General features: G+C 37.4%; 1 protein-coding gene across 2 annotated transcripts in view; it reads right to left on the bottom strand.

Moving 5' to 3' along the window:
• Nucleotides 1-48: 48 nt before the first annotated feature.
• The window catches only part of DUBAI (Deubiquitinating apoptotic inhibitor), a 34444-nt gene continuing 14896 nt past the window's right edge, over nt 49-19596 (bottom strand). For both annotated transcript variants that reach the window (XM_028321434.1, XM_028321433.1), the window contains exons 7-12: nt 18779-18966; nt 14775-14954; nt 8826-8957; nt 5384-5451; nt 4480-4879; nt 49-3472 (exon numbers count right to left, since the gene is read on the bottom strand). In XM_028321434.1, the coding sequence (XP_028177235.1) occupies nt 3061-3472; nt 4480-4879; nt 5384-5451; nt 8826-8957; nt 14775-14954; nt 18779-18966 (1380 nt within the window). In that variant the 3' untranslated portion in view covers nt 49-3060. The remainder of the gene's footprint in view (nt 3473-4479; nt 4880-5383; nt 5452-8825; nt 8958-14774; nt 14955-18778; nt 18967-19596) is intronic.

Below are 19596 nucleotides of genomic sequence, written 5' to 3'. Positions count from 1 at the left end.
TTTCTTTTATTAAACCAAAAACCGATTTACAATCTCTGATCATCTAATTTATAAATGAAAGTGTTACAATATTTCAGTAAAGGGGCAGGAAATAGGCCCCGAGTGAGATATTCCTACTTATTCTAATGTTAACATGACTGAATACCTAGATCTTAACATTAAATGTTTTAGAGTTTAAAATATTTACACAAAAGACATAACGCGAAACAATTGTATAACGTACATATAAACATAGTAAATATATTTAATTCATATCAATACAATTAATATGAAATTATGAGAAGATTTCAAAATCTGTTTGGTGTTTAATATAACAGATTTGAAGCTGGGCAATTCCATGGGCAATAAGATTACGAGAGAGTAAAATTAAGTCTTTTAAAATAAATCACTTTGAGAAGATACAATGGCCATAGACAGCGCGCTAAGTTCTGTGTCTGTAAGCAACTAATCAGCCTCCTGCAAAGGTAATCCCGAATACCTATATTTGTTCAGTAAATTGGTCATAATAATAAAAACCTTTAATAACTTCAAATTTCATCATCGTCTGTTTGTATTATAATGATACGCTAACTGGATCTAGAAGCATATTTCAGCCACTTAAAGATTTGGTCTTAATTAAAACACGCGTTGGCTAATTCTAGTTGTTACGCGAACTAAACAATAGAACGCGCGTCGAGTTGTTGAGTAGGTTTTGTCGCAGCCTGTAGCACAGTCTGGGTAAATTTTAAAACAATATGAGAGCCATTTCACATTTTAATTAAAAATTGGTTTATTTAAACTACACTTTGGTATATTTTAGCATGAAGTTTAGTCAAATAATGGCAAGAATGGTCTCTTGACCAGATTAATTTCATTTGATCGAAAACAGGGTTATGTTAAAAATTTAATAAAATAAAATTAATTAACGGTACTCAAATTGATTAAAGATATATAAGTCAGGTGTGAAAGTAGGAAAGAATAGAACTAAGATCACGACAGCGGATTTTTTACTATAAAATTAAATAAAAATAGTTTTAAGGTAATCAAAAGATAAAATGTCTTACTATCGGTTGTTGCATGCGGTTACCTACAGAATCCCGTAATCTAAACCTTGAATTCATCAACAATTTTACATGGAAAAATCACAACGCGGGCGGAAAATATACGAAGTATGTATGTATGTATATTAATAATAAAAATAATTAAGGAGATTGCCCGATCCTAAACGCATAAACGACATGGAAGATCTTATAGTTCATGTATCATTTAAATATAAAAATATCAAGAGAGAATTATTTGATGTGTAAGTTACTACTAATATGAAATTTTAAAAAGGTAGAAACCACCCGCAGTAGAATGTTGCAGTCTTATTTCTAAATAATAATAAAATGTACACTTTAACGCTATATAATCTGTTTAGCACTTTTTTTTTGCATTTCTGTGTGCACATAAAAGTATCGAGCGGACTGACTACTGAGCAGTACAAAAGGCTCGCCCTCGTCTCGACGGACAACTTTCGTGTGGCACAGAAATAACAACCGGATGCACTAATTACAGTGAAAAGATCTCTACGAGATCTCAGTTTATTTACACAAAATGAACAAAGTATAATAATAATAAAGAACTCTTTATTTGTTTAAAATTAAAATCTGTATAAACAAAACTATATTACGGCATTGTAACTGTCGACCCATGCGTACTTTTCTTTGAAACAGTCGAGAAAAGTTCGAAGGTTTGGATGACTTTCCACGAGGTCGCAATTTATATTATCTAATTTGGAAAAATATATGATTAGGGACTGATTTTTCAATTGTCAGTTAACTGAAGAATAAGCTTGTCATTTTGACATATTTCCAATACTAAAACTGTCAATGTGCCAAACTTATTCTTCAGTTAAAATTTATCCGATGATTGAAAAATCTGCCCTAAAACAAGGAAAATTTAAACTCGAGGAGCAACAGTCATTTATATTTACATAAAAAAAACATTCAGAACGTTATTTTACTGCGTGTGATAGGTTTCTTTTAAATAAATTAAGTGATCAACTCTATAAAATCTGAATATTTAGATTATCTGGGATATATTTCTGGCTTTGACACCTGGAAGGTCACATCAGTTGTTAGAGAAGACATCAAGTAACACAGTTTAGATAGATCTACTATGGCTCACGTAACAGACGTACATAGTACATAATATATTATTTTGAGGTTTTCATGTTTTAGGGAATATGTTGTAGTTTGTAATATTATACGTATTCATTATTGTTGCCGCATAGATATTATAAAGTATACATACCTATATATTTACAATTCATTTCTGCAAAAAAGAAATAAGTATTTTTGAAATAAAAAAATAATAATTAAATAGCATAAACTTAATTAAAGTACAAGATCCCATAACGCCAGGCTATGGGACCTCGCTAAATTAGGTAAAAATCAACAAGTAAATATAATCATATTGCCACTCACTGAGAAAAGTTAACTATATTTAACTCATTGGAGTCAAAATAGTTCATAATATTATAAAGAAAATTCATACGATAAAAACATTTATATCAAAGGTACCACGTATAAGACGATTTTTATTCAAAAAGTGACACGAATGTTTAAATATAATTGATTATTATAAGGTATTATTATTAATACATCGAAGTAAACATTTATTCTCTACTATATGGATATACTTGTTAAATACTTCAATCTTAGAACAACTAGCTACGACACATTTCAGTGCTAATAAATATCAATGTGTTAAATGGCTTAAAATATTTAAGTCTCCATATGACAACCATCGAAACATCGAAAAAGAAGTGTTACATATTTTAAACGAAGGTACACTGCCTATTGATTATAATCTAAAACATCAATGAGATATAATATTCTAACCAGCTTCTTAAACCTTCACTCATGAAATCATTCCAGATCAGTAGCTTCGCTCTCGATTATAAATACGACAAATATCATTGATAAATACGTTGACGTGCGTGTCACTTTTTGAAATAAGAACGGGTTCGACTTATTCCATTTCGGGCTTGACGTAGTCCAACACCGTGAAGTCTAGGAATCGGTCGGACCTTAATTGTCATTGGCGCCCCAAGCGCACCTTGCGGATCGTCTCGACGTAGGACTTGTTGTATGACATGACGGCCTCCTGGTACTTGGGGGGGAGTTCCTCCATGGATGGGGCGGTGCCCTCCTCGACGTCGTTGCGGCGGTAGAACAGGATGTAGGGGGTCTTGGAGCGGTTGGAGTTGCTCAGCTCTCTCTCCTCGGAGTGCGAGACGACGTCATCGTTGTACAGATGCCACTGCTCCTTGTCTTTAGCGAGGGTGTAGTAGTGGCCGGAGTCGAGCGTGGTGCCGGCGTGGATGACGGCGGCGTAGAGCACGTACCCGGCGTGGTCGGCCTGCGTGCGCACGGTCGGCAGCGCCACCGTGTGGTTGTGGAACATCGTGTGCATCAGCTTGGTCTGCACCTGCAGCTTCGCGTCGAACCTGTGGGAGGACCTGGGTTAGGACATAATCCTGAAACATCTGGACTGGCGACTGAGCTGGCGTTGGACCAGCTGGCTGCAGCTTCAAATCTCGATAGGGTGAAGAGTGCCAGCGATTATAGCCCCAGTCGTGGATATGCAGTGTATGTTTGTGTGATTTAGTAGATTTAGCAAGTTTCGGTGTAGGGAATTGGGATGACAGTAAGAACAGATTTTTAATCGAATCAAGAGTTCAGACACACTGGACTGGATCAAAGTGCAAACAAAGGTCGTTCAGCAGATGATTCCAATGAGCAATAATTCGAAGATTGCACCGCTGCAATCAACTGATTTACTCGAGTGCCTTGGGTGGTTATAGTGTTGGTGCGAATGCAAGCTGCAGGGGCAAGCACGTGGCCGCGCCGGCAGGCGTTATCGCGCCGATGGATAAATTATAGCAGTCACAGGACGCCAGGGGACCCTCAGTGTCCATTACGAGCAATTCTCTTGACACACAGATGTGCTAGATACTTTGTATTAAATCCGACAGCCCTGAGATCTGATTTAAATCGAGTGACGACAAGAAAATCGCTTCAACTCGTTGCAGCGTATGCGGCGAAATACGAGCTACCTATTTGCGTATCGTCTAGGCACCGGTCAAAAGGAAACTACTATGAAGCCCTGGCGCTGTCAAATTGATGAGCTTATCCCACAGTACCCTTATTCTGCGGATAAACTCTTTCATAAAAGTAATTTAATATTGTATCCAGAATATAAATGAAGAGGTAACATTAAAAATGGAAAATCTGATCTGTAGAAAATGTAAAAATTATTAAGGATATTGAAAGACATATTGAGAGCTTCTATTTTTATCTGAAATAAGTGAAGACTTTTCTGTGTCGAGTGTAGGCGGTTAAAACATGAAACGATGCGTTGGCGTTGCAGAATAATAATTTGCCGTAGGTGTATCATGAAATGTGTCTGTTACCGAAAAGGAAAAATAATCTGTGAAAGTAAAAAGTTACTTACTTGAAGTTCTTCAGGACGAGAATCAGATATTTGGGCGTGGTTTCAATCAGCACGCTCCTCTCGGCGTCGCGGAGGCCGCCGCAGTCGCGGCACATGTATCGGTTCTCGCCGGTGAGCCGCTCCTTGGAGCAGTAGAAATCGAGAAGGTTCTGCACGCTGTGTTGCCAGCCTTCTGGCTTGTCGGGGAACGCGAGTTGGAGATCGCGGAACACGTCGCGAGAAAGAGACGACGAGTGGCATTCAGTGCATTCGACACGCGTCAGAAGCACGCCTCCGAACATGCCATCGACGAAAGAGTCGCGACGCAAGAAAGGCTCGGGATCGCTACGCACGCGGTAGCAGCGCTTCTTCGGAGGCACCAGGACCTCGTCGCTTTGAGATCTCTTGTTGGAGCTTGATCCTGTAAAGAGGTTCGCTATCAAACTAACGCCTGTATTCACAAACATTACTATGAGGTCTCATGCGCGTGGACGCACAGGGTGACACACGAACCAATCACACCTGTGCGTTCGATTTGCTGCTTCATTTATACAAGCATCGTTTGTGAATACGGGCGTAAATAAAGTTCATTCATTAGTTCACTTTGTATTGGCGGTCAAGCTATAGATCCTCGCTACGAAGTTTTGTAGCGGTGGGGACGGAGCTAGAGGCACAGAATATATACCTAATACTAGCAGTGCTAAAGGGTATACCTAATCCCGTATTAAACTAAAGTCTCGCAACATCGCAGTGATTTCCGAATCGCTTAATAAACAAGACTAGTTTAAAGCAAAGTAGTATTTATGTAACATGATACAGTTATAACGAAAACTTTGTCTGAACCCGAATCTGTAAAGCTGAAATAGTGCTTATCTAGTAGTTCATTGCAGACTTTGTTGGTTTTAGAGAAACTAGGATAACTTACCGGCGGCGCTGCTCCCCGGGCGCGGCGATGCGGAGCGCCTATTGGCGTTGGCGTCGCCATGATCATCACTGCAAGTTAAACGGCTGTTTTACAGGAAGATAATCTTGTAAGTCATAAGTCCGGAGAAAGGAACATAAAAAGTTTACTATTTTGTAAAAAAAAGAAAAAAAAACCATTGCTTGAGTTTTTATGCATAACAAGACAGGTATTAGACCGCAATCGCACCTAGTGTTAAGTGAGATGTAAATAAATAAATCATTTATTTCCCCTCACAAACTTAGGTTAGCAATTACATTTGGTAAAAAATACATTATGCTATAGGTACGTATATAGGTATGTACCATCCTATAGTTCATTAGTTCATTCAACTTATGATGGTGATTTAGACAGATAAAACGTTTCGTTTCATGATTATAACTTTCTACGAATAAAAATATTGAGTTGTAAAAATCAATTACTTTTGTGTGTTTTCATCCTTCCAAAATATCAATCACTAATCTTTCTCAATTAACCTAAACAAGAATTTCTAATTGATTTATTAGTTTATTATTTAGAAAAAATTGTGAAAAAATATTAAATGAATTGCTTCTGCGTTAGTCGGAACTTTTGCTCATAGGGATGGGACATAAACAATCGCAATAAATCAGTAATCGGCAAGGTGGTCATCTTAAAATCGAATCACGATGATTATCTCAGGCAGGTCAAAGCTAAGTCAGTACGTGTGCGTTTGCCTTTGATGACGGTTTTGTTTTATGCGATTTCTCCACGTATTGTTTGTTATTGTTATTTTGATGTTTTATTGAATAAAATGCATATATTTAATTCTTTGTGATTTATTTTGTACCACTAAGAATATTTACGTTTATTCCATTTCCAGATAGTTCAAATTCATAGATATAATTTTGATCAAGATTAAAAATCAAACAAATAAAAGGCGATTAGATTTCTATAGAAAATATTCTCGATTCTAAAAAATATCGATTAGGTTTATAAGGAGCGCCTCACTAAATAGAACTGTCATAATCACCATCTTACGCTGAATGGACTATAGATGCAGTCTAGGATGGTACATATCAATTATAAATAATGGTATACATTAGTCCTAATCAATAATAAATACGTAAATTCTTTATCAAATAGTAAATTTATCAAAGGTTTTTTACTATTTTGAGAATATTTTATACAGCTTATGTTCAGCAGAAAAAAAATGAATTTTAATGGTGAGAGATTTTTTCAAATCGGTTCTATTCAAAACAAACTTTTCCATTCTTTTTTTATCCGGAAAATGCTTAACATTTCATACCCACCAGCTGCGGGGGCAGCTAGTGGGTTATGTGGGGTTCTTCCTACCAGAAGGTGGGTAGCCCCTACATCCACTAAAAACCTGACTGTTTCTGCCATGATCCATATGAGTGATATGAGGAAACGCGGGACATCGCCATTGGCTGTTGCCTGTAGCATTCGTCCTTAGCCGCCACCAGACATCTCCATGTCTAGCGACCGAGGCCTGTCAGGAAGGGACAGTTGGAGACCATAAGCTGTCCTCTCGCGCCCAGGGTGTCGGCGGCGGATAGCCGGAGTGTCGGCTGAGGCCTCTCGCTCCCCCTTTCCACTGCTTCTTTCTGTGAAAGAACACTTTCACAGAAAGTAAGCACACTATACCATAAGATTATTTGTCTCATCATATATTTTATACCTACTAATGTAGATATGATATATGTTTCCGAAAGCGAGCGGATTCATTCCGTACCTGTACGCTTTATGCGTTCTCTAGCAAAAGCTGAAAATCAGTGTTCTGCCCTTTTGAGGGTAGTTTTCTACGAATAAAAATATTGAGTTGTAAAAATCAATTACTTTTGTGTGTTTTCATCCTTCCAAAATATCAATCACTAATCTTTCTCAATTAACCTAAACAAGAATTTCTAATTATTTATTAGTTTATTATTTAGAAAAAATTGTGAAAAAATATGAAATGAATTGCTTCTGCGTTAGTCGGAACTTTTGCTCATAGGGATGGGACATAAACAATCGCAATAAATCAGTAATCGGCAAGGTGGTCATCTTAAAATCGAATCACGATGATTATCTCAGGCAGGTCAAAGCTAAGTCAGTACGTGTGCGTTTGCCTTTGATGACGGTTTTGTTTTATGCGATTTCTCCACGTATTGTTTGTTATTGTTATTTTGATGTTTTATTGAATAAAATGCATATATTTAATTCTTTGTGATTTATTTTGTACCACTAAGAATATTTACGTTTATTCCATTTCCAGATAGTTCAAATTCATAGATACAATTTTGATCAAGATTAAAAATCAAACAAATAAAATGCGATTAGATTTCTATAGAAAATATTCTCGATTCTAAAAAATATCGATTAGGTTTATAAGGAGCGCCTCACTAAATAGAACTGTCATAATCACCATCTTACGCTGAATGGACTATAGATGCAGTCTAGGATGGTACATATCTGCCCTGTAAGTGCCTATTCACCCTCGCCTTGAAAACGTCCGGTTTATAGTGTTCGGCGGGAAAGACAGTAGCAGGCAGCGAATTCCAGTCCCTAGCTGTTCGCATTATAAAAAAGTTATCGAAATGCTTAGTGCGAGAGCTGGTGGAATGTAGACAATGTAGGGATGGTACGCTAACCTGTGAGAGGGTGAACTCTTGTGAGAGTGTGGCAACTAGCGGTTGTCACGTTCTTCATGGGACGGCTCGATTATCGAATGGAAAATCGTAGTAGTTTCATTAAACTGGATAACACCGGTCGACAAAAAAAAAATATTTTTTTGCGCATGGATTTTACTTATTATATTCAGATTATATAAGCAAATTTATATAAAAAAGTGCGATTACAAATCGAAAATATTTGCTTTTTAAAGAGTTATAGCGATTTGAATTTTCCATCTTCATAGTAGAATGTCTCTAAAGATGCACGTCACATTCTCATTGGGATATATTTATAGATAATTATGGGGGCTTATTCGCAAGAACAAGGGGCACGCTTTCATCAAAATATAGTGGGATTTGAGAGACGACGTAATACGACGCCAGTAAACTGAAAGTATGATAGGGTTAGATTTTTATGAGAAAAATCTTCTATGGAACTTGACAGGAAATTAGAACTATTCATTTTTAATAAATATTTGGACTATATTTTAAATTTTCTCTTGTTGAGAATGAATCTTAAGTGGATGTTTGGTATGTTTTAATAATTAGAAAGAATGAATGAAAGAAAGAAAAAAATATATTTGGCAACCAATTAAATCATCTCTATGTTCATGTTTCATACATTCATTGATATGAATTTTTCTATTTTTTACACATAATAGCAAATTCAGAATTTTTTTTTGTTGTTATTCTTATTTCTAGGTATTAAAGCAATAAAAATAAGCTATGCATAACCCGTGCGCAAAAATGCTGTAGACAGTTGTAATGCTTACCTGGAAGACTGGGCAGCTTGCGCGTGAGCAATCGCGCGCATTCGGCTGGACCCGGCCAGCACCGCGGGGCGAGAGTAGTCGAAGTTGACGTCCGAGCAGTGCTCGTACGAGCGCAGCAGCTCAAACAGATACCTATCGCGAAAACAATTGACGTTAAACTTTGACACTGACACTTTTGACAGGGCTAGCGATGGAATAGTGTTTATCGATAGTGAAAATATCTAATCGATTGTTCGTTAGAAAACTTGGAATCGATATTTAATACAAAAGAATAATAGACTATTTGATAAAGCTTGTATTATCATGAATTTTAACGGAAAAACACGAAACTTCGTGGGCGAGATCTGTCAAAATTATCATCTTATTTTAGTCAAGGTACATAATGTTTCTAGTATCGTGTGTGATCTGATAACCCTTGTGGCAAACATTACAGCCAGGTTCAGAACGGCTGAACGTGCCCTCCGATGTACGGAAAATTCTTTCCTATCAGACTTTCACATGCCTAACTTAACCAAACTGTATAAGACTCATTTTCGCGTGAACTGCGATCTAAAAATACTTTATTGTAAAACATTTTTCCAGGATTTAAGCCTCAGATCAAATTACCAGACTCAAAAAAACCTTTAATAAATATCGTTAACATTTGCCATATTTCTTTATCTCCTTGTTAGCAAAGTATTAGTTTCCGACAGCATCGTGCAGCGGGCGGATTAGGTAGACTACATTTTTACCTTTTTTCTAAAGTGGGACTCTGAGCATAATTTGATTGTTGGATATGCATTTACAAAGCGCGAATACTAAGCTTTAATTTTCCTTTGGCTTTCAGGTCTGACTTTGAGATAGCGATGTACCTCGGAATTATCTTGGTTGGCTTTTCCTAGTGACTCCGATTCCAGGAATAGCTTACTTTGTACGTGTTTGTATTATTGAGAATTTAATTTTTAGGACGGGCAGGGGGAAATAAGTTTCGTTTTAGTTCCTAGTTTGATAACACGATGCATAGATAAGTCATGAAGGGCACATACACAAGTCTATTAAAATGTCTATAGCGGCTTTTATTTAAGGTCAGTCTGCCACAAACCCACGCCATAAAACATCGAGAAATAAAATTACCGTATTTGTTTTCGCGTCATTATTTTGCTCTCATCAAAAGTTTTCTTGATAAAATATCTTTGCAAATAATAGAGAAACTATGAATATTAACGTGTTTATGTTGTACGCTAATATCACAGCCTATTCTGTCATATTAAATAGGCGAAGCACTCCTGACATAGCACGACACTTTCTCGAATAAGCTAGCACAAACGTATCACTGTTACAAAGTGTGGCGTCGATAATGATCAGTCATCAGACCCACCACTAACATCCTTGGAAAACGTGATAAGAACCTTTTCCAATAATAGAATACAACAATTTTAATGCCAATTCTTTATGGTGCCTTTTTGGTATACACGAGTTCTTGCCTCTAAAATATTCATGGAAGTTCAAACGGTGTTTAAAATAAGGTAACTTATGTTGTATTTCCCTTGGCAATCAATAACGAAACTATTTTCCTTTGCGACAATGTCATGGAAATAAAACACATAAAAACTAGTAGGCCACTTGTGATGTAAATAAAGAATATTGAATTCAGAAGTATTTTTTTATATTTAAATTCGTGGCCTACTATCAGACACTGTGAATTTTTTATACATCTAAGGGCTGATTTTTCAATAGTCACATATCTTTTAACTGAAGAATAAGCTTGTCATTTTGACATATTTCCCATACTGAAACTGTCAATGTGATAAACTTATTCTTCAGTTATAGTCCAGTAGAATTAGCTTTTAAATCGGAAATAATTCCTACAAAAGATTTTATTGTTTTAATGGCTTCATTGGTTGCCCATTAAGACTTTCCTAAGTTTTCGACTTCGACGGAGTTGTGCTTAAGTGGTGGGGGCCCCCGAAAGGGGCATTTTTTCGGTTTTCCTGTTATACCGCGTAAAGGACTTACCCTATCAAAAAGTGGTCTTTATGACGGTTGAAGGACACTTAATCCTGCATTGAATAAGACCAAATTCATATGTTTTGGACAAACCGTTCTCGCACTAAAGTTCGGCAAAGTAGAAAATATACGTATAATTAATGACCCTCTCCACGTCCAATGGTTTGTTACCCACAGGCTTCCAAGTCTTGAAAAGGGCCACCTCAACCAGTGTAACCCTATCAAGGCTTACGAGCTTGATGCGCCTATCCTTGTTCGTCCCAGCCGTTCCTTAACTGCGGTTGCTGCACCTCTTCCTGGCACTCACCTGAACGACTCTGTGTTACCTACTGTGGCTGCCCCTCTTCCTTGTATCCTCCTGCATGACTACGTTGCCTAGCCGTATGCCTGGTCTAAGGTTCGACGCCAAAAATCAACAACAACAAGTTCATATTAAAACGCTGAAGAGTTTTTTGTTTGTTTGTTTGAACGCGCTAATCTTAAGAATTACTAGTTTGATTGAAATCATTATTTTTGTGTTGAATAGCTCATACATTGAGGAAGGCTATAGGATATATACAATCACTCTACGACTAATAGAGGCGAAGCAGTAAAGAAAAATGTTGCAAGCACGGGAAATAGTATTTAAACTATTTTCACTCGTACGAAGTTGATTTTGTGGCGTCGAACCTTGGACCAGGCATATGGCTAAGCAATGAAATCGTACAGGAGGGTACAAGGAAGAGGGGCAGCCACATTAGGTAACACAGAGTCGTTCAGGAGAGTGTCAGGAAGAGGTGCAGCAACCGCAGTTAAGGAACGGCTGGGACGAACAAGGATAAGCGAATCAAACTCGTGAGCCTTGTTAGGGTTACACTGGTTAAGGCGACCCTTTACAAGGCTTGGAAGCATGTGGGTAACAAGCCATTGGACGTGGAGAGGGTCATTAATTATACGTATATTTTCTACTTTGCCGAACTTTAGCGCGAGAACGGTTTGTCCAAAACATATGAATTTGGTCTTATTCAATGCAGGATTAAGTGCCCTTTAACCGTCATGAAGACCACTTTTCGATAGGGTAAGTCCTTTACGCGGTATAACCGGAAAACCGAAAAAACGCCGCTTTCGGGGGCCCCCACCACTTAAGCACAACTCCGTCGAAGTCGAAAACTTAGGAGAGTCTTAATGGGCAACCAATGAAGCCATTAAAGCAAAAAAATCTTTTGTAGGAATTATTTCCGATTTAATCAATTTTTGTGTTTAATTCTACTGGCCTATTAATGGTTAAAAGTTATCCAACGATTGAAAAATCGGCCCTTATTCTAGATCATTTTATTTTGAATTTTCAGCGACTTTTAAGGAGCAGGCTTAATAAAAGCTTTTACCTTTGCACCGAAAATAGATTTTCTTTTTACTCTACAAAATGGCAATTCATAATGTGAACAAAGATAAATAAATAAATAATCAGGAAAAGAGGATCCCTGTTGTTCCTGAATCTTAATCAATTAAGTGCACCCACTAGTGCAACTTCTGTTACTTCTATTGTTATATTGTTGCCAATTGTTGCACATTTTCATTGAATTCCTTCGTAACGATATTAAAGTTATTACGAGAAAACCAAATAAAAACTCAGAGGTAATTTAGTTATGAATCCAGGTGGCGTGGCGGACCGAAGGAAGCCAGTTAGACAAATTGATTGCCTTTTCCATTTCCGCAAGGCGACACAGTTATGCAATTTTTGTATTTTTGTGGAAATACTGACAATCTGAGTGCTACGGGTTAAAATTTAAAAAATATAGGTGGCTTTGATTTATTTCAATTAGAAGTTGAAGATTATTTTAATCATCATCATCATTTCAGCCACAATACGTCCACTGCTGAACATAGGCCTCTCTGGCCTCTTAAAAAACAGCCCTAAAGTCCCTCTGTGAACCCGAGATAAAACAAAAAGGAGCTTTTAAATTGGAATGCAGTTTTGAATTCACGAAAATATTTCGAAATTTGACTAGTGTATCCCAGAGATAATCCTTTGCTAACATATTTACAAACAATCACTTTTTATTTCAGAAAAGCTATGAATGCGCGAGGAATCCGTCCGGGCGGTGCTTTGAGCGTCAAACCTGTGCATGAATGCTCAAAAAGCAAAATGAGTGGAACTAACGAAAAATTTCGGAACATTTTATAAAATGTGTTACTCTAAAGCGGGTGACACTAGTTGGTATTACGTTCGCACTCACGTTTGGCCCTAATGGGTTTCAGTGAGTTCCAAGTATCACAAAGTTGGTTCTAGCGTTGTCAATATAACATTTTAACGTTAAAATGTAGTTCACTTAGGTCATCCCGCTAAAAGCCGATGCCGTTTATGAACATAATCTAAATTCACTGAACATTTCTGAAGAACTAAATGGAACCTGAAATAGCTTAGAGACTCAATATCGAAAAGTCTGGGTACAAATAACAAAAACTGAAATAAACCTAATAATAGACGCTCTCATATCTATTCTCTAATAAAGTCTAACGAAGCCCGCAACATTTTAAAGTGAATGTTTATCAGGTGAACTGTGATCACATGCAATGTGCGGAAAAGCATGGTCAAAGTACGATCAAGCGCCGCCGACTGGGCAAACACGAATAACATTAACGCGCAATAAGGCGATGTATCGGTGGACGTGTGTGCACTGGAAGCGTTCATTATGAGCTTTTACCGGCGCAGCCATCGGCTCTGATCGATGCGACGCGGTTGAGAACAAAAGCCCGAATACAACACAGGTATATGCAAAATTGGATAACAGAATCTAGTCGTACTTAATGTCACCAATTTAGTACCCGAAAACGTAATTTTGACATGGAAATGTTATGCTTTTGACAGCATTTGCTTTCCGAAACAATAACACGGTTTCATCTTACTTTATAACTTTGTTTAAAAATTACTCTTTGATTAGTCAAAGAAATATTAAGAAATTTTCTCCTTAATATAAAATTGCAAAAACCACATCGTTTCCCTGTTATTTTTTTAAATAAAACTCAATTACATAACCACTTCACCTTCCTTAATAAACAACTAAATAAAAAGTTCAATAGAAATAACAGCAAGCCTTTTACGCTGCACCTGGCAGGACGTTGCAAAGGAATAATTAAATTCCAGGTGTTCAAAGGGAATAAAATATGCTGTGAAGGTTCTATAGTCTATCCAATATAGCTTGATTAGAATGACGGCTGTCAAACGAATGTGACTAGTGCTGGGAATGTTTCGTACGGTTCACATAGATGTATCGATAAGTTTTCGAAAAAATGATATAAAAAAATGCACCCAATTTTTCTTCATATCTTTATTCATAAAAATGACAATTATGATTTAAGACAGTAAAATTTAAAATTCATGTCAAGGGTGTACAACCTAAGTCGTAGTCATTATCATCAGTGTTCTTCAGTGGTTTTTTCCTCTCGCTAGAGGGCGGTGGGCATCTCTTCTAGAGCAACGGTGCTATGAATACCCAAAAAATTACCGGTGATTGATTTTCGATGTTTGATTATTTATAAATGAAATGTTTTTTGGTTTTTGATAGTGAACATTTAGAAAAACGTATAACTTGACTTAAATATGTTAAAAAATTAGTTACAAAAAAAAAATGTCAAATATGTTAAACAATTAGTTTTAATTTAATATGACATTTGTCGATATGTCCCAACACTAACATTTTTGCAACTCGAGATAACCTTGTAGAGACGTCGTTAATACTCTAGCTTGATTTTTATAATTTCGAATTACTACTTATTGGTGTAATTTAACGCTGCATTTACACGAAATTAACATTTTTATTGGAAGCACTGTCGTCGAAAATATTGTTTGTAGGTCAGACGTGAATTATTTCTTGTCCGCCAATATTTAGCTCTCATTGATCGCTACTACAAAGTTATGTCGTTACTTTTGATGGCAGCTGTCATTCTAATCAAGCTATATTGGATAGACTATAGTTTACTTACCCGAGGAACTCGGAGCTGTCATGCTGGTGGTTCCTGGTGAAGAATGGGGGCTTGACCACCTTGAAGAACTCATCTGGGTTGATCTTGTTGGCGACGGAATGCATCATCTTCGCAAACAACATCCCCATCTTCGACCAGTAAGGTACGCCGGTCATCTTCAGCACAACGTGAGTGCTGAATCTGAAAAGAAAACTCAAATGTATTCAGACATCCGATAATAACCCCAAATCAAGTTTTAGCAATCGAGAGATTACAATCGCACCGCACTCGAACTGCGACCTATCTCTATCGCAGCACCATCTTAATTTTATTCGCATCGCTGCAAAGACGGATTTCGCTCGACGTCCCAACAGAAACGTGTCCGAGGAACTTCAATGGAAGCACTTATCTCAGATTAGCAAACTGCATATATTTAAAGCATATCGATCTAACAATACACAGGGGAAATAAAATAAAATAGGAGAAAGAGAAAAAAAAAACATACATTCGCCACTAAAGAAAACCACAGCTGCAAATAAAGGTAACAAAAAAGAAAATCTGAATTATGATAACAAAAAAGAAGCGTAACAAAAATTTTGAACTTGAACATTTGCATTGGTCTTTGTCACCTTGTGAAGACTATACATAGTTTAGGCTCAGCTTTAAATAATACATAATTTCTATCTCTTGAGTAAACTGAGTAATTTTATTAGTGTGAAAACCTTCGCTTTTTTATAATATATATTTTCATTCGCACAAGCTTTTTAAATTAAACCTGCTGTCACTTTTTAAAAAGATGCATAGCATTATAAAGGTTATGTCAAAAATAACAAACCTGTAAAATCATTTTGTAATTCAATTTGCAATGACAAAAGAGTGACCAAACCAATGGATTGCAGCGAAAACGAAATTAAATGCAAAAATGAACCGTTCATCGCGAAACTCCGCGCGACCTGTATTGTGCTAAAATGTTTTCACGGGGATATTGAGTTAAATTATTATTTTCTGTTTTAAGTACGAGCCGGCTGGGGTGAGCCTGTTTTTGCTGGGGCGGGGAGCTGCCCGGTGCAGTATCGATTTATACGTCCACTATCAGATTGTTATAGGCCCGGCTCCCAGCTTACCATTTAACTAATTTCCGACAAGCCATATGATCCTCTAATGGAGCTATTAGCTACTTTAGTCCGAGTAAGTTGCCGACTGGAATACAATACGAGCGAAAACTCTTCCGAAATTCAAAATAATTACAGAGTAAGATTAATTAATAATTGAGAAAAATATTTTCCTGCTTCCATTTAATATAGAACCTACCTAAGTACCTGCCACTGATTAGTATTTATGCTGAGCTGAGGTTCAAATGCTTCAGGACATTAAAGCTCACTAATTGTAACGTAATAGTCTTACAAAGGGATTCCTTCATTTAGCTCTATTACTTTGGTTAGATTGAATAGCCAATAAGAGAACTAAAGCTTCTGCATTTTACCAAGAAATCTATTCCGTAAACTATTAACACAAAGGCATAAAATAAAATTTTTAGTTCATAACTCCACTAAGCCCTTAAGACCTGCTTACACCAAAGAGGATTATTATGTTTCTCTGCAATACCCATATTATTTCGAATTTCAGCTGAAATCCAAAGGCGTTTTCCGTTTCGTATGCTTTAAAATGCATTTTATTTGCACTTCCCGTTTCCCTTTGAAGGTTTATTTCGTTATACCGGGTGGGAGAGTGACGTTCGAGACAACATTTCTATTCTTTAGTAAAGAACAGGTATCTAAATCTCCATATTGTTGTATTTGGTCTGTGATTTCGTGTCTTAGAATGCCAGAGTGTTAAAAAAGTAGTGAACTCGATATGGTAGAGTTAAAATATACAAAAACAAAGGAAACTGGGAACTTATAAAATATGAAACTACAAATAACTTCGCGAAAAATAAAAAATCCGAGCAATTTTCTCTCCCCGCTTCATCAGACGACACTCCAGCGTCCGCGGCCCCCTGTATGCATTATGGGCATAAATGTACCGGCCGCTACTTTGTTTTCAATCATCCCACATTTTCCGCAACCCCTTTCTGAGCCCACAAGAGTACACAATTAACGGCGCACGTATTGATTGAATATTTTACAAAATACATTAAAACCATATCCTGATAACTAGCAAAATTAATTTAAAATATAAAAAAATTAAACTAAAAGCGAGCTGTGGTACGGCAGGTTAACAAAGTTTTTTAAAACAAGTTTTCCTTTGAACGTGTCGAGTTGAAAATGAGGGTGCCTTGAAGGTTTTTTAAAGTTTGTTTGCAAAGTCACAGGGATGCCAGTAAGCCACAACCAATTTCCAGGCCGGAAGCTCCGATACATAGCTTTATCGATGAGCTTGATCCGGCAAGGTACGAGTATGTGTGAAATGTGAGGTTACAAAGCTTCCGTGTTCAGACTTACCACATTCGTTATACAGAGAAAATAAGAGGTACAAAATAAGTCTTTGATTGCCGGATACTAGAGAGATACAATAGAAATTGTATATAAAGTTCGAGGCACACCGGTGAGCCGCGTGGCTTCCTTTAGAATACGCTTATTATAGAAACTCTATCCATTATGTTTTCCTAATGGAATGCCTAAAAAATCAGGTCTTGTAAATAATTATAAAAAAAAAAGTATCTCATCAGATTCAAATCAATCAATCAATAAGTCTCTAAGAAAATATTTATCAATCTAAAATATTTCACGGAAATGTACCTACATTTCTAGTCATCATACAAACGGCCTTCTCTGCCTCTGCAGGAGGGCCCCAATTAATTTAGTGCGTTTGTGCCTCAAAGCTGGGTGAAGGCAAACATTGGCAGGGCTCCGAGCTACGTTTTGTGTCTGGCGGCTGCTGTGTTAAACTTTATGAAATGCGCCACTCATTTTCAGAAGCGTCGCAAATATTCACGGGTTCTAGTTCTATTCGAATTGTTAAGGATGTATAAAATAAAACCACCATAAAAGAAAAAAACAAAACAGAACACTTTGCTAAAAAATGTGTTTTGTGTATGGTAAGTAGATAAGCACGTAAGTATTTTTTAATTTAAATGCTGTTCACAAGTGAGTTGTCTTTTCAACCGACTTCAAAAAAGGAGGAGGTTCTCAATTCGACCCGTATGTTTTTTTTTTGAGAATACATTTCTGTAAGCATATCAAAAGACCCAAACTCTTTATTTAATAAGGACCCAGATAACTAGAAACAAAATTTCAAAAGAAACTTCTGTAATTTATAAGGTTTCACGGTGCTCGATTGTAAACGCATCACAGCTAATTTTTGTAATACGCATTTTTTCTGGAAGGTCGGTAGATCATTTCAGTGTCAGCACAATGATTGAAAAGGTAAAATATCGATCAACTAAACCTATTTCAAAACCTAAAAAAAGTACACAATAAAAATAAATATAAAATAAACAAACCTGTTGAAGCTTGCAGCTGGTTTGAGAATTCAGCATCACAGCTACAGCGAGTAGCTAAAAGGACTTAAAACAAAATTTACACCAAAAAGTACGCCTGTTGATAGAGTCGATCGTTCCCGCATAGTAGCAGCAAGCTAGCTGCAGGTCGCTAAAAAAGGATTAAAACAAAAGTAGATACCAAAAAGTTCGCTCGCTGACAGAGGCGATAGATAGCTCCCGCAACGCAGTGGCAAGCAGAAGCGAGTCGCTAAAAGGGTTTAAAAAAGAAGTTACATAAGTATGCCTGCAGCCGACGGATCCCGCATCAGACAAGCTGCAGCATGTCGCTAGAAGGGCTTAAAACAAAAGAAGAAAGTACGGCCGCTGACAGAGGCAATGTCTCCCGCATCAGAAGCAACAGCAAGGCACTAGAAGGACTTGAGAGAAGTTACATTTAAAGTACTCACTGCCTGGTGACCAGGAGCGCTTGCATCACACTGTTCATGTAGCAGGTGTTGCCCAGGCTCAGCAGGCCGACCTTGCGGATCGGCTCAGCAGTAAGTCGCTAGAAAGACTAGGGAGAAGTTACATCTAAAGTACTCACTGCCTGGTGACCAGGAGCGCTTGCATCACGCTATTCATGTAGCAGGTGTTGCCCAGGTTCAGCAGGCCGACCTTGCGGATCGGAACGTGGGATTTCATGGAGGTCAGGCACACGTTGCGCGCGCGCCACGGGTATACTTGCAGGTAACGGTTGCCACACGATGCCATGTGACGCTCAAGGCATAGTATCTACAACAAATGAACGGTGACAACACGGAGCTAACGAAAATAATAATCGTTGGACCTAAACTGGAATTTTATAAGTCTACGGCTGAAATTCAGCAGGTATTAAAATTTTGCAAAGTAATTGAAAAATTCAGGGAACCGCTGGCAAGTAAATGAACTACCTAAGTCGCGAATAAGTTATCCGACCTCTATTTATGAATAATTAAAGGAATCACGATTAAGCGATATTAAATAAACCCGAAAAGCAATAGGTAAAGCTTTTTCTTTATACGTAAATTCGCCTACGAAGTGCGCGCCATCCGGCAACATGTTGCTTTACGTATTCGTCAATTTTCACCGGAAACACCGCACGAAAATCAGTACCTCTAGTAGGAAAAACTTTCGAGTTCGTTTCGTTGCGTATTCAAAGTGTCATCGAAAAATTTTGTATGAAAAATTAAACAGCGCCCCCTAGGGCGGCTATAATATAGGGGGCGCTGTTTAATTTTTCATACAAAATTTTTCGATGACACTTTGAATACGCAACGAAACGAACTCGAAAGTTTTTCCTACTAGAGGTACAGAAAATCGCGAACCGATAACTCGTCGTGACGAGGACCCGTCAACGCAACGAACTGCGCTTGAATCTCATTA

This window comes from Ostrinia furnacalis, unplaced genomic scaffold, assembly GCF_004193835.3.
Source record: "Ostrinia furnacalis isolate ACB-3 unplaced genomic scaffold, ASM419383v2 OfSCF7532, whole genome shotgun sequence".
Lineage (NCBI taxonomy): Eukaryota > Metazoa > Arthropoda > Insecta > Lepidoptera > Crambidae > Ostrinia > Ostrinia furnacalis.
This window is presented reverse-complemented; position numbering and strand designations above follow the sequence as displayed.